Source organism: Lagopus muta, chromosome 2, assembly GCF_023343835.1.
Source record: "Lagopus muta isolate bLagMut1 chromosome 2, bLagMut1 primary, whole genome shotgun sequence".
Classification (NCBI taxonomy): domain Eukaryota; kingdom Metazoa; phylum Chordata; class Aves; order Galliformes; family Phasianidae; genus Lagopus; species Lagopus muta.
In genome coordinates, this window is record NC_064434.1 from 106,640,878 (window position 1) to 106,662,456 (window position 21,579).

General features: G+C 37.6%; 1 protein-coding gene across 2 annotated transcripts in view; it reads right to left on the reverse strand.

Annotated features, from left to right (window-relative positions):
- Window positions 1–21,579, reverse strand: part of PSME4 (proteasome activator subunit 4) — a 64,133-nt gene that overhangs the window by 32,194 nt on the left and 10,360 nt on the right. For both annotated transcript variants that reach the window (XM_048935220.1, XM_048935219.1), the window contains 16 exons: window positions 20,162–20,206; window positions 19,328–19,477; window positions 17,297–17,360; window positions 13,329–13,403; window positions 11,401–11,523; window positions 10,842–10,934; window positions 9,850–10,115; window positions 8,057–8,243; window positions 7,315–7,404; window positions 6,073–6,137; window positions 5,816–5,966; window positions 4,231–4,329; window positions 3,698–3,767; window positions 3,194–3,261; window positions 2,447–2,662; window positions 1,386–1,543 (listed from right to left, as the gene is read on the reverse strand). In XM_048935220.1, the coding sequence (XP_048791177.1) occupies window positions 1,386–1,543; window positions 2,447–2,662; window positions 3,194–3,261; window positions 3,698–3,767; window positions 4,231–4,329; window positions 5,816–5,966; window positions 6,073–6,137; window positions 7,315–7,404; window positions 8,057–8,243; window positions 9,850–10,115; window positions 10,842–10,934; window positions 11,401–11,523; window positions 13,329–13,403; window positions 17,297–17,360; window positions 19,328–19,477; window positions 20,162–20,206 (1,920 nt within the window). The remainder of the gene's footprint in view (window positions 1–1,385; window positions 1,544–2,446; window positions 2,663–3,193; window positions 3,262–3,697; window positions 3,768–4,230; window positions 4,330–5,815; window positions 5,967–6,072; window positions 6,138–7,314; window positions 7,405–8,056; window positions 8,244–9,849; window positions 10,116–10,841; window positions 10,935–11,400; window positions 11,524–13,328; window positions 13,404–17,296; window positions 17,361–19,327; window positions 19,478–20,161; window positions 20,207–21,579) is intronic.

Sequence of the window (21,579 nt, forward strand, 5' to 3'; positions counted from 1 at the left end):
TGCTATTGTTGGGAAGAGTTTTATGAGATATAAAATTTATGATGTAAGAATCAACAAAAATGCTACTGATTGAAACAGTGCCATTTAAAGCACCAGCAGTTTTATCTGGCATCCTCATTTATTCACACTCATTACATCCTCAGCCACTTAATGCGTTCTCTATTCCTGCAGCTACACTATCTTGTATTCCACTGTACTTTGCAATTCAAACACTCAGCTAAATGGCCCCGATCATCATCATTTATTTCTTTAGGTAGCACAGTGGAGCCCTGACCAATTCAAAGCCCAATTCTGTTATAAACGAGCTGCTTTACATACAAGCTGCCAAACAGAAACAGAAGAAAGCAAAACAAACAAAACAACAACATATGCAAATAAGCTAAAGACCTATGTGGGAGACATACACTTTCTTCCTTTAGCCTAAGTAGAAATTACAATTGCAATTTGGTGGCACTGATTTGTCAAGCACGTATTGCCTTTTTCAGGAATAAAGCAGTGTGGGACCCTGCTAGGACAGAAATATATAGTTAGGAGCCTGATACACTGTGCTACACGTAGGGCAGCACTGTACTGTATGAGATATGATGTTGAACAATGAACAGCTGATGAAGTATGAACACCTACATTTAGCTATATCAAGGCTAGGAGGATTTAATACAAGAAACAGATTTCTTGAGAGGACTGTAAAAAGCTTCAGCTGTTTGAAACTTGTAAATGCTTTAGCATGTAATAAACTCATGACTGTCTTGTGGTTAGGAAACTATCCTTCAAAGCCATGGTTTCACACTAACAAAGTTTAACAACATTGGCTAATAATAACCTTGCCTCTGCTCGCCTTTGTTCATGCAGTGACACTCCATTACCTCCTCAGTTACCACACTGCCACTTTCTGCAGGACCACTTTATGCACTCAATCCTTTCAACTGTAGGAAAGGGAGCACCAAAAAGATTTGCAAGCCAAATTGGTTCTGCACCCCATTTCATACCTTGGGAAAGACAAACAGTTACACCAAAGTAACAATAGAGAGTGCAGAGGAAAAACTTTCTTGCTGACTAAAATTTAAGAGTCATAATTTAGGGTATATATCAAAAACACCCACTCCTCTACAACAATATAAAGTGTCCTCAGATTTTTTTTTTTTTTTTAAAGTTTTTCTGTTCAAAATAATCTGTTATCATCTGTTATCAATTTCATGAAATGCACTTCCAACTTTATGCACTATGAAAAGTTAAGAACCTCTGAAAGATACTTGGAATATCCTAAAACATTGTAACATTGCAGCATTTTGCTCCTTAAGGTCTGTAGTGCTAGTACAGCTGGCAGCAACCACTTGAAGACATGAGTGGCTAAAGGCATTCCCTCTGTATCACCTATTACCACTGACCTGGACATTTCTAGTTTTCCAGTTGCATAGTGCTCTAGTTTGGTGAGCTCAGGTTGAAGAAAAGTGTCCAACAAATAAAAAGCAAAGTTGATTTCTTCAGATGAAGGAACGTGCCACTGGATGTCCAAGTTCCACAGATCACCTGGTTTACCCCAGTCCTATATTAAATAAAGACATCTCATATTAATCAAACAAATGATACAAATCTTAAAAAACAAAAAAACAAAAACCCAAACCTTGAGAAAACCACTTAACATTACTGCAAAGAACTTGCTACATTTAGAGAACTTCAGGAAAAAACAACATAGTAATCCCAAACCTAATATACTGTCTGCATACACCTGGAACATAACATATATCTGGAAGGACTAAAAGGCAAAGGACTGTTAAGGTGTAACTGAAGTATAACTTTCTTGTTTTTGAATTTGAATCTGGCCAGAGAAACATTATTGCAAATTCTGAAAAAATACTATATCTCCTTTTTGGCAACAGTTTTGCAGTGATTTATTTACACTCCTTTCTTGCATGTCTCCAACATTACTTGCTGTATCTAATGATAACATTTATCAAGTAATGTGAAAAGGAAAAAGAAAAGGCTATATAGCAGGTAAAAGATTAAGTTTGTTCCAGTGCTGTAATGCTTTCTCTGACTGGATATTTAAGTGAACAGCAAAACTCTCTTGCAACCTTAACACTGCATTTCAAGATAGCTAGGTCTCAACTGAAGGCATCATATAATTACAAGATTAAGAAACACGAGCAGACAACTTTTGCTTTACCTTACTGTAGTCATGCAATCATTGTAAAACACACACATCATAAAACATGTCATGCTATATAATTACTCAAAACAAGTCAGTATTCATTTTTTGCTAACAATAATTTTAAGAAACATGATATTTGCTCTACACATTTAAAAGCTTAAAGCATCTTTCAATTACACTTTCCATTGCTGCTACCTACGTTCAGAAATCTCCAAATTAAAACAATTAATATTGTGTATGATTGTTTTTTAAAAAGAAAGTCAAATCCTCTAATCCTAAATAAATGAAAATCCTTGCCTTGATAGGAAAGTATTCAGAAAGAGGCTTGTCAAAGCCACCTGGCACACTGCAGTACTCTGTGGGGTAGATAAGTGTAGCAGAACGAAGAAGATGATGCAGTAGGTTACAAGACAGAATGTAACCCTGCTTACAGGTTAAATGTAGGGTTCGCTGCAGAATCTTCCCAAGCTGCTCCCTGTATGGTAGCAACTTCTTTCCATCCACTCGAGTGATCTAACAGGAAAGACAAACGTTAGAAAAGTAAATATAGCAGATGATATTCTGGAGGACTAAAGAGATGAGTACACCACTCAACTGATCCTGTACCACGTTTCATTCAGCACATCACACAAAATTTGGATTTGATACACAACTAGCACACAAACTAACACTTCTACTGTTGAAGAAGTAACACACAAGAACAAGATCCCCTTGATCTTGTTCAAAGTTTTCTAGCATTGTTTATACATATTGAGATGCACTTTAAGACATTTACCTTCACCACAATACACTTTTCCCTAAATTGAACCCCCTTTCTCTACTCTTTGATAACTGTTTGTAATAAGTGCTTTAATATTATTCCATGTACACCCCCATGGTTATTTCCTTCAAATGACATCTACCTACACCCCATTTAGAGAAGTTATGCAATGTCATTCATAAAACATTTACGTTTAACAGCAGTATTCAGTTCTGTTGCTCTTTCAGAGGCATCAAATAAGGCTCAACTGCATACATGCTCAGTGAGAGTATTCTTTACACTACCTCTGACAAAAGCTGAAGATTCCAAAGTAGTTCCTTATCTAGCTCTTCATCACGTAACACGTCATCATCTGGAGGAACAAACAAACAGCACTGCTGTAACCACGCTGCAGGCAGGTTTTGCAAGCCAGTGAAATTATAGAACAAATGCCTGTGCTCCAAAAATTTACTCACAGGCCCTCTATGGCTAACTTCCAACTAATATTTCACCCCCATTCAACCGAAATTTACTTATTTAAAATCTTGAATACTTTGAGGAAATCACTTCACAATTCAAAGTGTCTCCAAACATTAAATAAATAAATGTGCTCTTTTCACTGCAGAGATTTCTGCCAAGAAATTACTCAAGCACTTCTTTTTTTTCCTAAGAAATAATGAACAGAAATAATTTTCCATTATTGAGACGAAATGATGAACAGCCATGGAAATTCTAAATATTATTTTCATGCTTAACGAAAGTCAATCCAAAACAAAGCAAGTGTAATATTAAAAACATTAAAAACTTACTGACTGTGAGGTGAGTTATAACATTGCAGCAATGTGGTACAAACAGTTTCAAGGATTCCTCTGGACGGCACTGGAAACAGCATTATGAAAAGCCATTACAAATAGTTTTTTTAAAAAGATGCATCACAAATTCAGTGTTGACACTGACACAAACCTTCTAATACTGTTACTAAGAAGCACAGGCTATTCTCAAATTAACAGCAATTCAATCTAGAGTCCATACGACTTCAGGCAGTCTGGTCTGGTACCAGATCTGGATGGTGGTGGCCCAGCTGTAGCAGTGGGGTTGGAATTTGATGAGCCTTGAGGTCCCTTCCAACCCAAGCAATTCTATGATTTTTAAACACTCATTAAAAGCAATTAAGAAAATACTGCTAAATACAACCTTTTAATTTTAAGATATTAAGAGCCTCCTGTATTTTTAAGATATAAAAGATTTCATGTAAGAAAGCAGTATGGACTTCTTGGTTTTCTTTTTTTTTTTTTTATAAACTAAAACTAGAAATAAGTGAAATAAGAGCATCCTCTCTCACTTTTACTGCAGCTCGACACATATCTGCAACCATTCGACCTGCAACTCTTGTCTCAAATATATTTGAAATGGCAAAGTTGAAAACCTTCTCCAAGGCAACCTAAAATTAACAGAAAAGGACAGAGGTCAGCTCTTCATGTGCTTTTTAAAAACAAAAACAAAAATGTTTCATCTTAAAAACATAGAAGGCAGCATCTGTACATAATAGTTTTTTTAAATATATGATAGCAGACATGATTCACATTAGAAATCAGAACAGAGAAGACAAATCAGTACAGTGCCTGAAGCTGAGTAAAACTTAACCACTCAATTTAATTACACTAGAGAATAGAAAGGATAGAAAGCTGTGTGTGAATTAACTGCTCAGGAAAAAAAAATCTTAAATGGTATCAGTACATTTGACTCAGTTTATGTGCACCTATGCCTATCTGCATACTTACTGCCTTGAGCTATAGCAAAAATGCTGCTACAAAACAGCAGTGATAAGAAGGTTAACCAAAGTAGTTTCCTAGTTTGCTGACTTTCATGGCTTTTTCCACCTTTGTATTTACTGTACTCATGAAAAATAACATGACATGATCCACTGTCACTAAAGTCCATTCAGTTATGGGAAGGTTTGAATTCTTTCCCCTGGGTCCTCTCCAAGTTTAAAAACACACAGTGCTGTAATTGATGACACAAAGGGACACCCAGCTTTAGGATGGAAAGACATCTAAAATGTTCACCTTGGGAAAAAAGGAGGTGAGATCCACTGAGCTGACTGATCAAAGCTTAGGGATGCTTCTGAGAAACTATATAGGAAAGCAGCTTTCCCTGGATAAGACGCAATCTGCCTACATGAAAACCGTTATTTCTCATGCAAAAGTGAAATAAAGCCAAGGCATCCCTTATTGAACAAATAAATAAGGAATTGACTATTTTAGTAGTCAGCATATATGTAGGTTGTTCACTACTAAAATAATCACACGCAGTAAGGAAAAAAGAAGAATCTGCATTTGCAAGATTCCAACCAAAATGATACCTATGTATCCAAAGCAATGACTCAAAATGTGCCATCAGCATCTCAAAACATTTACAAAATATAAACAGAATGAAGTGTGTTACCCCCAGACAACAAGGAAAGAATCCACCTGTGTAACACTATGGATACCCCACACCAGCCCTGAGAGATTTTAATACAAATTGTTTTTCTGATCTCATTAGCCACATGGCTCCCTGAACTGCTTCTTTTGCTCAGTGGAAGACGAGGGAGATTGGAGAAAAGAGGAAAGCAGGAACTGGGTAAGTCAGCATTAACATCCAAAGACTTGGAAACCCCTGCCTAAAACAACAAAGTGATAAAGCTGTAAGAAAGAACTCTAGCCATTGGCCACAAAAAGAGCGCCTCCTGATGCTCAGAACTCTGTACTGATGCATATAAAATCACAAAGCAAATTCACGTGAAGTCCCAAATTCTCCTAACCCCTTCCTTGGCTAAAATGCATGAGATCCTAACAGGATAACACAGGAAGAATCTGAACTCACTAGCAATTCACAACAGAAAATTAAGACTCAAAGTTCTACAGAAAGTGCCATGTTTTACATACCTTAAATATATCTTTCGAACACTGAGTAAGGATTGTACTGAAGGTAGAAGACAGACCTAATTCAACTAGACTCTCTAGATGAGTCATTTTCTCTGTTTCAGTCTCTTCTCGGGTCTGTTCCAGCGTGCTGCTCTCTATAAGTCCAAAACACCTAAAGAAATGCAGTAAGTACAGTAAGTACAATTTTAGTTAATTGCAACTGGGAATTTGTAGTAAGTTCTTCATGCCAAGCTTTCACCTATCTTTAGCATACTTACCTATCCATAAACTGTAGCACAAAATCTTCAAATTCTGCTGTTGCAGAGCACAACTCTCTTTCCACCTACAATTTTCCAATGCCAAAAGAACACAGAAGGTTGGCTTTTCTTAGGAAAACATAATATAAAGATACCCTCTATCAACTGCTTCAAAAGCACATTTAAATTTTACATGACACAGACTACATCTCCCACCAAACAGAGTTTGGATAGATTTGAGTACATGAAAACAATTACTACATATACTTTGCACTGCTCAATCAAGCATTCTGGCCTTGATATTTGGCCAGAATAGCCTCTCAAGGTGAAAAGGGGTTCATCTCTATGGATACAACCTTCAGCCTTTACTACTGATCTTCCTTTCTAGCAGCCTGTCAGTGAGTGCCAACTGTGGCAGTGGTCTTTGCTGCCATATCTGCATTACACATTCATCATACAAACTCCACTGTCAGCTCTGGAGTGCTGCAGCCTCAGGGCAAGGAAATTAACATTCCAGTAGCACTCTGGCCATTCAAAACCTGTAGCTATTAGCTGCTCTCAGTGCTACATGAAGTCTCCTAAACAGTAGACCCAATTTTCCATGTGGCAGTTCCAACTATGATAGTGGATACTGGTGCTGCCACATTCAGAACATGCTGGACACAAATTATTTCTATCAAAAGTGGAATCAAAAATCTAGTGAAAATCAGAATAGAAAGAATAGAATAGAAAAATTATTTCCCGTTCCCTCCTTATTTTTATGTGCAGAAGAAAAAGGACAAAGTATTAAAAACACTCCTGGAAAACCGGCAGGGAGACCAAGGCTAATAAAGAAGAGGCAGCAAAGTTAAAAAAGAAAAGGTGCTCCCTGTCTAATGATGTTATCTCTTCAACACAGGAGATTAAGAAAGATCTGAAGAGACAGCAATAACATCCTAATCAGAAAAGAGAAACCTAAATACAGGAACACCTCAAGAGTACAAGTATTTTGCAATAGTTTCCCATTGTAGGGAAACAGCCCTTAAAGGCATGTTAAAGGTAAGTGTATATCTTAAAACAACTCTGGTATCAGCTCCACCACACTGACTAGAAGCAAATGCAACAAAAAAATAAAGTTTGTGCAGAACATTTTTTGTTTAACGTAGCTCACACCCATAAAAAGACTGCAGCAAACACACTACACTTCTGAACACAATTAGACTAGAAATTATGCTGAAGTCTGTAAGTTACGGTTTCATTTTTACAACTGCACAGTGCTCTTACCTCTGAGAGATCATCCCTTTCTTGCAACACAGACGAACAATCTACTAAAGGCACCAAAGTAGAAAATGTTGCAATAAACTGGAATGTAATCTGTTGAGAGTTGCAAACAGCTCTTTAATAAATGCTGTATTCTACACATTAAAAAGCTTTCCCAATTAAAGTATGGCAGCTAAAACAAATCATTACATAAAAAAAAATTCTACAGATCAATTCTTTCAGTCCAAAACACCACCCAATTATTTCTGATTTTGGGTTGAAAAACTAACCAAAGTTGTAACTACACAAAGAAAACTATTTTCTGGTAAAATAACACTTTTCTGTTGGATTTTGAAGCTAAAAAGGCTGATGTTAAAATTTTTTGAGTAGTCAAGGAAAATGAAGCCCTCACGACATGGGCTTCTGGGACTTGACTTAATGAAACCTAGCAATAAATAAAAGGTTCTCTGTATTTGCTACCAAATTTGGAACACCTATTTTTAGAGCTGCCCAAAAAATCAGAACAATGCTTATCACAGTCTGGTGTCAAAGATCCACGTGGCAGTCCAACAAGCCAAAGGCATTATCTTAAGTTAGAAACTTTATTTTCACGTCTTTGCAAGCAGTGTTGTGCCAGGAACAAAATCATGCGAAGAATTTCTGGAAATACAAGTTTTCCTTGCATTCATACAAATGTAACAAAAGCTTTCAGACCGAGTCAATTAGCTAAGTACATTCAAAGAAGAGGTAAGGTTGATACACTCACCATGCACTTGCTGAAGTCATTTGGATCCACTCCAGGCAAAGCTCTCATCAGTAGAGGTAGCATGTGTGTTGGACCTTCAGGAAACCACTTCCCACCAGATACCAGACTCCGAGCTACTCCGATTACACAGCTTAAAGTAGCCGTGAGCTGATGAGGTTCTGTCAGTGTCTCAAGTGCAGGATATGTTCTATAGGGTGCAGGAGCAATCATATTAGGAAAATCATTGTTTTATCACAGAAAATAAAAGAACAATTTGTCTTGTCTTTTTGTTTGTTTGTTTTACAAAAAGGTACACAGCTTCTGCAAGAAAAGATTAAGGAAATCAACAGTTCAGAATGTCCTTTTGGTAATCTTTCCCCAATGGACTTAACATTTGTATATTAACAGCTGTTTCTTTCAAAATTTCAGGATCAGGTAATTTGTTAGCAGTTGCTGCATGGAAATTAGTAACTTTGTGTAGCCCTAGATTCAATGCTATTACATTCTTCTTGTTTTAAGGCCGAATTCCTGCAGGTGGTTTAGCAATGAGGAGGTGGTCCTTAACTACAGAACTCTCACCATTCTACTGCCAGCAGCACTACATAAGCTGATGGAAGCTGTGTACATTGAAGTGTAAGGTTTGTGTAGTGTGCATGAAAATCTGCCTCAACTGCCTATGAACAGAGAAATTGAAATGCATTCACAATTTTATTTTTTAATTTAAAATCTGTTAAGTTACCAGCATTTCTAAAGTTATTTATTTATTTTCACGGTAGGTACTTCTCAGCAAACTGTGTAACACTTTGTACAGCTGTCAATAACCTACTGTTCAAACAGGAGTCATAGTGCTACCCTTGCCCTTCATCACTCAAAGCATAAAGGACCTACATCTTCTCAACAAAATGAATTCACAATTGCAGCCAAGGCAAACTTATCAGGGATAGCTCTATCGACAGAGCAGACGTTCAGTCTGCTCTCAAAATAGAAGCAGTAGTCAGACCCAATACTGATGTTCACTGCTGTGTCTGTTAGAAATGTTATGCTTGAAATATTTTCATATAAAAGCAGATTAATCAAGACTTCATAAACAGCTGAGTCAATATGGTATGGAACTCAGGAATGGCTCTTTTCGATACAAATTCATTTCTCCACTGGTTTTACAGCACAAGCTGGTAAAGTATGAAGGACTGCATGAGGAAACAAGGGCAAGAGCCTAGAAAGCAAGCTTCCACTGAAGACAGGAAGGAGTTAGTTCTTTGGAATTTCAGGCATCAAGGCATTAGTAGTCATACAAACCAACTACTTTATACGGACACATACTTCTGTGATTTGCTTACCAAGTCAAAAGCAATGACACTAATTTTAAACAATCCGTAACACACACATCCTGACACAAAACAGAAGCATTACACAAACACGCAGTATCACCACTCATATTTGGCTCTAAGACAAAGCTGACAAGGCAGCACAACACAGCTGGTAAACTATAAAGTTGCCTTTTAAGCTGACTCACCCCCACCTCTCAGAAAATGATAACAGAAATGCAGACAATCTGAGGGACTGCCCTACATTACACAAACTATGGACAGCTCCCAGAAACATTCCATTAACCAGATGTTTAAAAAAATAAACCCAGAAAAAATCACGTCCTCCCCCTCAGCTGACTGCTCAGTAGAGCTCATTAAGCTTAATTTAGCAACACCTCTCACTGGAAGCATTCATTGCAGCAAGGAGACCGCATGTCATCCGGTAAGTGCTTTTGAGTATTTACCTGCTGGAAAGGGAACAGGGAGGCTGACGCAGTTCATACTTACTTCTCAAGTACGGGTGGAATTACTAACTCAGGACGCATCAGTGCAAGGTTCTGCAGGGCTTGGGCAGCCTCCAGGCTTCCAGTTTTACTAAACATAGCCAGAAGAACAGGCTGAATAATGCATTCTACAAAGTCTGTAACATCCTGATCAGTAAGTTTATGACTATCAGGCACAGGAGTTAACCAAGTCGGCTTCTTGTAGCGCTCACGATGCAGCCTTCTGACAACACTGCTGGGCAACCTCTGAAGTAGTTTCATCAGTTTGTTCTGTTAAATACGTGAGAAATGCTAGTTAGTCACCCTGCAGTATTAGAAACTGAGGTGCTAACTGACCAACACAGCAAGTATTTCAAAGCTATATGGCTATAGTAGATGAAAATTCAGAAGAGCTCTAAAATGCAAGGCTCCTCGCATCATTAAATTTCAGTTCCCAAAATACTAACAAATAACCTGCAAAGAATGTTTTTTTTTTTTTTAAATGAGAAACTCATTCAAGGTATGCAGTCAATAACCAAGATTACTTACCACTAATTAGGACACGAGTGCATTCTCTGCAGAATCACACTCAAGTAACATCCTATGCTAGAACAAGTCAGCTCTTCTGACACAACTTAGACCAACTCTGTCATTTTAACCTGTACTTTTATCAGCTATCACAAGGGTATTCTTAAGTATTAGAAGACTAAACCAGCTACACCACAAAAAAAGTCAAGCTTTGCCAGACTAGATACACATTAAAAATGTGTTTTTGTTTCGGGTTTTGCTAGCTTAGAAATGGTAGGTCAGCAACATGAAAGAGTATAATGTGCTCCTGGCTTGAGAATAAAAGTATAACTTGAATCACAGTATTGACAAACTGAAAATTAAATCCTCAAACTACGATACAACCAACAGACAAGCCGGCTACTAGAGCACATAATGCATCAACACGTTTGATTCAACAGTTCTGCTTTGCTTATACCAAAGTTATTGTTCTGACATGCAAAAACTCACCAGCCAACGTCCATTATTTGAAGGATGGTAAAAAGAAGCAATGCTATTGAACAACCCAGACAAGTGCTTCTGTACTAGTTTACTTGGTCCACCCTGTGAAAAACAAAGCACAGAATTTTATTACGCAGGCTAAGTTAAAATGAAAAGGTAACACACAATAGTTCAAGAAAAAGAGAGTACTCATTTACCACAGCCATATTTCAAACATCAGAATGAAATATGCAACCCTCAACTCAGCATTAACTAGCAAGATCCAGCTGATCTGATGAGGTTCACTCTAAAAATGAATGGTTTAATAGGTAGGGAGGTCTTAGGCATGCATTCACAGTGGCCTTCATAGCTAGCTCTTTCAGAATGCCACAGACAGCAGCTATGAAATAAACCTTGGAACTGCATTCCACGCAGACAGTGAAACAATCTACCTTTAAACAATCCTTGGGCAAAAGTTAGCCTAAAAAACGCTTTTGCTGTGAGCTGAACAGAACATTATTTCATATGCTTGCTTGTTTAAAGCTTTGTGTTAACAGTTTTTGTTATACTTCATGAAAAAGTTACTAACCATCATGGCTGTGATCCACATTACTGCATGTCCTACATCGTAAGCGTTTGTTAAGAATCTTGGAACCACAACTTGATTACTTCCCACCGGAAGATTTAAACTCCTCAAAATTCTGGTAAAAATCTGTATTGAAAAAAAAAAAAGAAAGAAAAAGAAGAAAAAAAGGTTGCATGCTGTAAGTCAGCCATGAAATAGGAACGGCGCAGAAAGCTACCATGGCAAAACACTCCTGTGAAGTTTTGTTTGCTTGGAACAAATATTTTCTGGGCAAAGTAACTACACTTTTAGGAGCAGATAGTTTCAAATGGCAAGTGTGAGGTGAGGACAGAAAAAGTATTTTCACAAGAAAGCCGTAATACTTTCACTCCTTGAAAAAATCAGAAGTCTAGATTTCAAGTTAGCAGCATGAGAAAAATGAAATGAAATATGCATAGCCTGAAATCCCTTCAGACAATACATATTCTCCTCACACACTGCTGAAGAGGTGGCACACGTAGGAGAGAATGAATAGTTTTCCAACCATTTCCATTACATTTCATGCAAAAGAAGTAAAACACATGCATCTCTCTTCATTTTGTTTCATAACTCTCATTTCCCCACAACAACCCCCACCAAAAAGGAACAATTAACCTGGATTTGTAACACTTCCTACAGAACGCTAACATAGAAAGTCATGGGCCTTTCCTTGTTTGCAACAGATAATAATATAATAAAATAATAAACAGTTAAGATATTTAAATGTAACAAATAACAACAGGGAACGAAACCAAATTCCAAAACGTTCTGTTACAAATGGGACCACAACAGCAATGCAGATGCTAAAGAGCAGCAGTGAGAAGTAAAGCCAAACCTTACACAAGCACGTCTTTTTAGTACTGTGGTGCAAACACAAAAATATACACTTGAAAAAATGTCAGTGTTACCAGCTTATTTAAAAACAAAAAGACAAAACCACTAGCTTTTCAGTTGAAGTTAACTCAAAAGAACAGCTAAACCACAACTCTGTCAGGAAAGATTTTAGCAACCAGTCAAAACCCACCCACGTTATTTGGGAGAAAAAAGCTAAATCTTACTCTTCCAAAGAAGTTAAGATGTAAAACGACATCATGTAAATACCAGTACTGTTCTGGAGATCTTGATTATTATTTTTAAATATTCCATTTAAATGTCTCATCAGCAAAGCATTTAACACATTAACACCTTGAGACATGCCATTATTCTGTGTTTCTTTCTCCCATTATCACAAGGTCTGTTACAAATACCATAGCACAAAATAGTGGGGCAGACCTCTAGTCAAAAGCCTTTGATATTTTTTAGCATAACACAAGTTAGTAAAAACACTAATTAATACCACTGGTACCAAGTGAAGAATAATGGTTTGGTTGTACTTATGTCTCATTTTCTGCTTTTACTCTTTGAGATAAAATATAAATTACTGTTTTCAATCTGTATTAGGAACACCTTGCAAGGAAACAGTCTTCAATTTCAGAAATGTTTATATCACAAACACATTAAAATCGTACAATTTTCTCTTCAACAAGAGGGTCTTAATAACTACTTTTTTAAACAATATAACTACTATGAACATCTTTAAAAATCCGTGTGGTGAAAGACTGGAAAGTGGTACATATCAAATGAATGTCATTAGCATTTACTTCCAAGGGGGATTAATCATATATATTCAGACAGCACTTCTATATGGAAAGGTATTTTGTTGCTTTGGTTGGGCTTTAAGTCAGGTGATAGCAGTACCAACTTCCAGAGGTTTTTCTTACAAAAGGATAGCTCAAATCAGGTCTTCAAATGAATGTATCTAACTGAAAAAGCTGGGGCTCTGCAGTATAAGACCCACAAAGGGAACATGCATCATCCTTTGAACGTTAACACTGAAAGTAAACAACGTAATTTCATAAAACAAAAAGTATTACCTTCGGTACATAAGGATCCCAGTCAATGTACCCTATGTTGTCAGTGGCCAAGCGAGCGAAAAGATTTACCAGATGCTGAAACAAGAGCAGAAGAAGGAAACAATTATTAGAATAAATTATAAAGGATGAACAAAACCCTTCAATCTAGAGGTGCAAAATAAAAGCTACCCATAGCACTATAACATCTGCAAAGGGAGATTTCAGTCCTAATAGGACCGACCGCAACCGTATTTCACAATGCACCTGTGGGAATCCAACCTGCAGGAGGTCAACACATTCTTCTGAGCCCCTGCAAAGCAGGGAAGAAGTACTAATTGTGATCTAAGTTCTGGGAGACACAGCCTGTCAAAATATACATTTCTATGTCTTGAAATTTTTCTATTATTACTATTCAGTTGAGATATAGTATTTCTGGAAGATATACTCACACCCTTCCCTTTTTCTGTGTTCTGCTCTCCATGTTAACATGAAAGACAGAATGCATTCGCCAGCATTTTAGATCTTCTTAACTATTTACTGTTCTGCAGCAACTCCGAATGACAACAGATGAACAGACCAAAAAAAATTAAACTGTATGTCATATGTTTTGCAAAGACTTTAGCTTTTGCTTGGAATTTTTTTCCCTTTGGAGTAGCTTCCACAGAGCAGATGACTTGTGAACCTCATTTTTACTAAGGCTCAGGGTCTTTCAAGCAATGTCACTTCAAAAACAACAACAAAAAACGATCAGCTGGGTGTAGGAGACTATTCATCTTTGTAGCTAAGGTTTGAAACAGACTGCATGTGATAGCTATAAGACAGATTTCTCAGTGAACCCATCATAATACAGCTTAAGCAAAGGAAGAAAGAAAAAAAGATATATATTTTTTTCTTTTCAACAGAATAGGCTCTGGCTTGGGGTTTTCACCAACTTCTCTAACAGAAACTTGTTCTCTACTTTCACAGGCTTTGTCCAGATGATCAGCTGCATCAGTTGATGGAAGGTGTCCTAATGAACATTCTGAAGAGAACATACAAATGAGTAGTCCTCCTATATGCAAGGATGAGAAAGACAGGCTCTGAAAAATATGGAGGCTTGGAAAGAAAAATCACAGGTATCCAAAAGCCTACTACTTTCCAACAAGGAAAAGGGCCCTGTGCAACCCACTTTGGTTGCCAGTGCATTACCCAGGTTCTTTGCAATCCTGATTGTAAGTGATACACCATGCCACTCATTAGTACTCGGAGCTGGAGCACCACAACAAGCAATTGTTTGTTCATCTAATGGTGCTTCCTCACCAGTGAAATTATTTGGTGAGCTCAAAGGGGATACCAGCCTATATACAGACACAAAGGAGAACTCAACCAGCATATCTCAAAGGACTATTTAGCTTCTACAGGACCCATCCTACTTAAAATGCACTTGCCTGTGGCTGATGGCTGGCATGTTTTAAGCTTCAGTTTATACATCTCTGTGGCTTGTAGAAGTCCCAGGCATCAGCTTGCAGACTAGACAGCAGTATGTGACTATCTCTGAAGACAGCCTACTGCATGTGTCATGACTGTCTCTCGAGTCCAAAACAGAACTGAAAAGTGTCCTCTGAACAGGGACTTAAAAGGACTACACAAAGAGAGGGAGAGTGTGTGTCTAACTCCTACATCCTGACCATGAGAAAGATCAACCAACCATCACACCTTTTATGAGTTTGTTCAAGTAAGGAAATACTTGTCAGGTATCCAAGACTTTGATGTTTCTACCAGTATTTTGAAGCTATAGTGCAGTCAAAAGCAGAGGCCTTGAAATAATCCTGCCCAATTCAGAGAGATTCACAGGAGTACAGTTCACCTTCCAAGCCTGAAGGATGAAACAGCTTTTGAAAACCACAAATGCAATTCAAGACAGTTGTAACTACCACAACAGCGAGACAAACCTCACAATTTCTTAAATGGATTACATTTGTTTGATACAAGACAATACTCACTGAGAAAAAAAAAAAACAACCTTTCCCATGCACCTCAAAGGCAACTCTTTCTGAAGCTTCCCTTCAAACAGCACATCCAACTCCTGCCAAAGCAAGCTGAGAAAAAGCTTGCAGCAGACAGAGGTTTAAATTGGATTGTACAGTCAGAACACACGTATATACTGATCTACATCCAGGCTTATGAAAAGAGAGATCCTGTCCTTAGAAGGTGAACAAGACAGAAAAGGAAACATGAACTAAGATCTTTGGGGAAAAAAAAGAAATAAAATGTTGCGCTTTCTGAGCAAACTGTCAAAAGTCAGCTGAAGAGAGAAAAATACCACAGACAGCTGCTTACTTATGAAAGTGTGTTGATGTTTCTTTTCTTAAACTAGTTGACAGAAACAAGCCAAATAATGGTTCTAAAAGTACAGGCTGTCATCTTTCTGGCAGAAAGACGAGACAGAATTGCACTTTTCTGGATAACCATCAGGAAGATGCAGGAATGTCTATAGACAATTATAAATGAAACTTGCTCAAATCTGGAAAATTGCCATTTGTTTGAACAAAGACTGCCTTCCTCTAACTGTGAGGAAACCAAACTCAAACTAGGATGACCTGTACAGGAGCCTTCTGACACAAAAACTACCAGAGAGAGAATGGGCTACAAAGGTTATATTACACGGTATTTTGGGAATTAGCTTTCTGCAATGACACTGAGAAGTCTTCCCTGTATACACAGGCAGGAGATTAGCGAAAGAAGCCAGATGGTCAATGAGCTTATGTTCACATACAATTGGCACATTGGTCATTTGCCAAATTTCACTGCAGTAAAGCCAAGGCACAGATCAGCTGACACCAACAGCACTAAGGCTGCCCGGGGTGTTGTGTAGAGAATATTTTTCTTCGCACTTCTTAAGTTCATATCTGATCATGAGATGTGTATGAAAAGGCAGGCAGATGATTTTACTTGAAAGATACAGCCCGATGGTATTCTTGGCCAAGGTGAGCAGAGCTCTTTATTGTGTCTAAAATAAAGATGACAACAACTTATTGCAGTCACCGCAAAGTAGAAGAAACTAACCTCTGCAAGATTGCTTTGAAGACAGATAATTGAAGATCAAAACAGACTCTAAACATGGAAGCACGTAATAATGGTAGTGCAATTAGAACAGTTTTAGAGCGTCATCCTGGATATGATGTCATATCCAGCAGATAACGTCATCCAGCAGTACTTAGGGCACTTCTTTTGAGAGCAGCCCTTGTCGCACAGGTAGTATGGGAATTATATGAAAATGTAATCAGTGCAGTGCAGAAATGGAACACTGCCACCAATGTGGCTACAGGAAATTAATGCAGTAATAGAGACAAGAACAAGCAGGGAAGCACACTAAAACCGATGTCCGAAAGACTTCAACACAAATTCAAGGCAGGGTTGCAAATCAGAAGTTACATTTAAAATCCTTTGCACTTCAAAATAAGTGTACCTGTTTTAGAGGTAGTAAAGTTGAACTTAAAAGGCATGGAAAACATTCTGTGTTAGGTATACACTCGCTTACACTGAGGACAGCAGTACAAGTGTACTGCTAAAAGGCAGGGAAAAAAATAAAACAGAATGACTGAACACGAGCTCTAATGGAAAGATACCCCATTACTATTCAAAATTAGAGATGTGAAGAATGTCACAAGGAATAAAGATGCAATTTCACAGAATCTAAGTTATAGAAATCACAGTAGCTCTTTTCATCATTGTAAATGTTAGCAGGCAGTTCAAAAAAATGCCAGCATTCCAATGGTAAAGGGAAGCTGCCTGAGATGGTGATTAAATAATGCTCACTGAGCACAAAGTGCCATCTCCTTTATTCAGCCAATAACTTCTTGCTAACAGTCATGACATTAGCACCATTGTCTTCTCATAACAGTAGAAAGAAAAAATATCCATTAAATAGATCATTGTTCAACTTCATAACATAGAGTAGGAATTTTTAAATGGATCTCTTCTAGTGAAGATGAATAATCAGTACTTACCCCTTCCCACTGGGGAAGATTTTGAACAGAAACCCAAAGGCCTATAAATTCAGAAAACCAAAGCCTGCAAGAGAACATAAAGTAACTTTTATGTTGTGAAAGCAACCCCTCCACTACTTGACATTTATTTCTCATTTTGCCAGGTGGTCTCAGAAACTCACCTGCCCTTCTAACTCATACAAAAAAAAAAAATAAAAAAATATATGCAATCAACATGGACATGCTTGTATCACTTCATCTTCTATAGTATCCTCCCTACCTCCAACTCTGATCCTTATCTACTTCAGCTTCATCATTTCAACATATATTGCCATTCTGGTGCAGGCAAACTGAATGAAAACAGATCACACTTCATTCCCTTCCAGTTTAAAATCTAACATTTTTCCCTATTGACCAATGGTTACCACTGTCACTATTTTCTATTCTGAATTCATCCGAATCCAAGGACGCAAATCCTCCACGCCAGTCCCTTGCTTAAATTCATTCACAAACAATGAGGGCTGCTCTGAAAGTAATGCTTCACGTTTCATGACATTGGCCCAGAGGCAGATGTCGGGAGGACAGAAGTAGAGGTTGAACCTTCCCAACAATACTCTGTTACACTTTGTTTCTGTGTGACAGATGGCAGCAGAAGAGCAGTCTGACAGAGTGCCATCAGACATGGAAGTACATGTGAAGCAAAGGTATGGGACTGAATTCTTCTATGTGGAAAAAATGGCACCCACTGACATTCACTGCTGCTTGCTGAACATTTATGGAGACCAAAAATGTGAACATCAGCACAGTGAGGTCATGTGTTCCAGCAGTGGTGACAGTGACATGAAAGACAGGCCATGTTCTGGATGGCAATGCAGATTCTTATGAGCATGGATGCAGATTCCTATGGATGCAGATTCCTATGGATGCAGACTGTTGTTCACTGATGGCAAAAAAAAAAAGCACAGCTAGTGATGGTGACTATTTTGAAAAAAGTGTTGTACACTGAGACTTGGCTCTATCAAATAGTGCTAGCATGCTCTGGTATGCGTTGTAGTTTCCATGGAAATAAACAGGAGGTGTTATTTTTGGAGGGACCTACACATTTTCACTTCCTTTCTTGGGAGTTTTCACCAATCCTGTATTGAAAATATAACTCTTGCCCTAGCCAGCTTATGTAGTCCCTACACACACTTAATGTGTCAAACCCCACCTTAAACACGATCCAGAGAAACATTTGAAGGACAAGATGCTTTTTCATTTTTGAACTAATTTCCCACAGCAAACTTCTGACCGTCTCACATTTCTACGTCTTGATAGTAGGTTAAAAACCTCCACCTCATTCTCAAATTCATAACAGTTGTAACTTCAGCCTATGTGAAAGCCACATCAGAAGCTACACCAGAGGCATACAGGTGCTTAAAACTGTGTTATGGTTAATAATTTCTATTGTGTTACTATTCTTTTACGGGCAAAATGCATTCAATTCAATTTAGTTTGCTTTGCTGTCGATTGTGTGCTTTACTCTTGAGAAGATAAACTCAGAACAGGCAATAAAATGCCCCCAGATTACTTTTTACAGAAGGAGAATTTCTTTCTTGAATTCCACAAATGCTCTTAAAAGCTACCATTTGGTCTGCTGGTAGACCAGGCTGGAGGCATTTGTGTCCCCAGTAATTCTATGCTCAAACAGAAACAGGTAGAACTGAATGAGAAGATCCCAGTAAGTTTAATCTCCTACATGAAAAACAATTCGGAAAGCATTGTAAACAAATGCTGCTCCATTGCAAAAATTGAAATCTGGGAATTTTTAATTTAAAGACTGTTTATAGAATAAGCGCTTTTGAATATGTACAGCTATTCTGATCCACTCATTCATTTCCATACTACTTTTTTTAAATGAGCATATCATTCTTTACAACATGAATTCAAGAGATATATACTTAAAGGAAACACCACACAAATTGGTTTACCTGAGTGACTTCAAAAGTCATCCTGTAACAGATAATCACTTGTAACAGAACATTATACCAATAGACATCCTCTTATACTTACTTGAAACCCTTATGGTGAAGCTCAGGAGGAAGGGTAGTAGGCAGAAACAGCTCAAAGTAGGTAATAGCCTTTTGCATGGTAACATCAAAGGGGCACATCAAAGGCCGCCACTCATCTAGCATCTCTGCAGTGGCATCTTCTGGAAAATACCTGAAGACAAGAAAACCATTCAATAGATAAAGACTCGGCTTTAAATCTGGGAGGAGGAGATCTTGGGGGCATAGCTTGGTTTTGGTTCTAAACATTTAAATTCATTAAGCTATTTATCATAAATCTTAGTTTTACATTAAGACAGTGGCAATAAATAGGTGCTCTTCAACTCCACTTAACCTTCACAAAACACAATATAAGAACAAATCATTTTAAGTCTCTACAGCTCTGCAGCTTTCAAGCTGCTAGCTAAATTAATTAAACTGCTTCAGGCATACACATTCTTAGCAAATGTAACAGCTAAAAACCTGAAAAACAAAGCAGCCTTATCAAGTGATATACTAGTTTAATTAGCTATTAAGGGATTTTCAAACAACACTATTAAAAAAAAAAGTTACAGCCTAAGATACCCGCAGTTTGTCTAAACACTACAACACAAAACACGTCTGTCCCTTAGTTTTCTACCTTAAGCAGCCTACGAACCTGAAGTATTGATCATTCACAACTTCAGTAAAACAGAAAAGCCTCTGCACTCCAACCCAAACATCTTATGGTGAGGTAAAAGAGGTAAAGAACGGCTAATAGGGTTTGGTGGGTTGCTTTGTGTTTGTCTTAAATACTTTTCTTTCCCCTCTTCAAAGCAATACTAAAGATAGAAGATTTCAGAAGACTTGGTTAACTTACGGTCTGCAGCTCTTCACAAGCGTTTTTAGGACACTTTCTACAGAGCTGAAATAAAAAAGAAAACATTGGGGATACTGTATTACCAAACCTCTAGGACAGCATAAAGTAAAGAACTATTTGACGATTCTGCCTCAAGAGTTTAAGATAACGTTGATGCAATTAGATGTCTCCAGTGAACATGCAGCAGCTAATCACCTTTCACACAGACCAAATAATACAGATTAAAATTGCTTTCCTAAGTTCCTGGTTCTACATTTCAGAGAGCATTATGATATTCACCAAGTTTTAACTATTGAGTGAAGAATTACTACCCTTTCTAAGAAATAACATCCTGCATTTAATCCATGAATAACCAGCAAAGCAAAAGTAACCCTTCAGAGGAAGTTGAAAATACGATCAGAAATAAATTTGTGGATTTTTCAGATAAATAAAGGCAACAGAATCCATCAAGTTATTATTAAAGTCTATATACCATATCTGACCTTTTCAATCTGTTGATTTTTTAAATTTTTATATTTTTATTTACTTAGTGATTCTAAGAGAAGCAAAGTATCTGCAAATCAACAGTTATTTCATTACCTTCCCCTCACGCTTTAACAGCTGATTTTTAAATGTTTTACTCACAGTAGAAAAATACATTCTAGAATTATTACAGCATTTTAACATAGATTGTCACAGGATGCCAAGCCATTAAAAAAAAAAAAAAGGATTAAAATAAACTTTAGAATAAACTCAAAGAACAAAGGAGAGAGAAGAGACTGCTGGAACCACAGCGGCTGTCCATTTCCATGTTTGTCAGCTCCAGCCCTCACTGCAAGACCAACTCAAGACTAAACTGCACTTTTACCAAGGATCGTTCCCTGAGCTCATGTTCAGGCAAAGGAGCTTCTTACATCTTTCAGATCCATTTATGTACCCTTAATAGACAAAACTGCATTCTTCAGATCACCACAAAAATAAAACAAAATAAAGTAAAGCTACAGAAATGCTATTTCGATCAGAATAAAGATGATACAAGTTTATCATCTTTAGAATCTTACCAAAGATCAGTTTAGATGAGTCATTTCAGGACACACCAATACAGAGCATGCACACACTCTCTCTAGTCCTACACAAATTAAACTGATCCTGAACAAGCTAAGGGAGACAGAAAAGAATGAACCACCCCTAAAGCAATGGGGTGTGTGCACAACTTACTCTTACACTTCAACATAGACTGCAAGCCAACAAAAGCCCACCCAGCCCTCAGCACACTGCTCCACTTCAATAAGTACTCCAGAAGTTGCAAAATTCTGCACATTCTATCCACCAGTGAGAAAGTAAATGTTATCTCTGACAGAATGAAAACTGGCTTTACTAACAGCTTCTAAAATACAAAGGGAAATGTCTAACAGTTCATTAAACAAAAAGAAGACAAA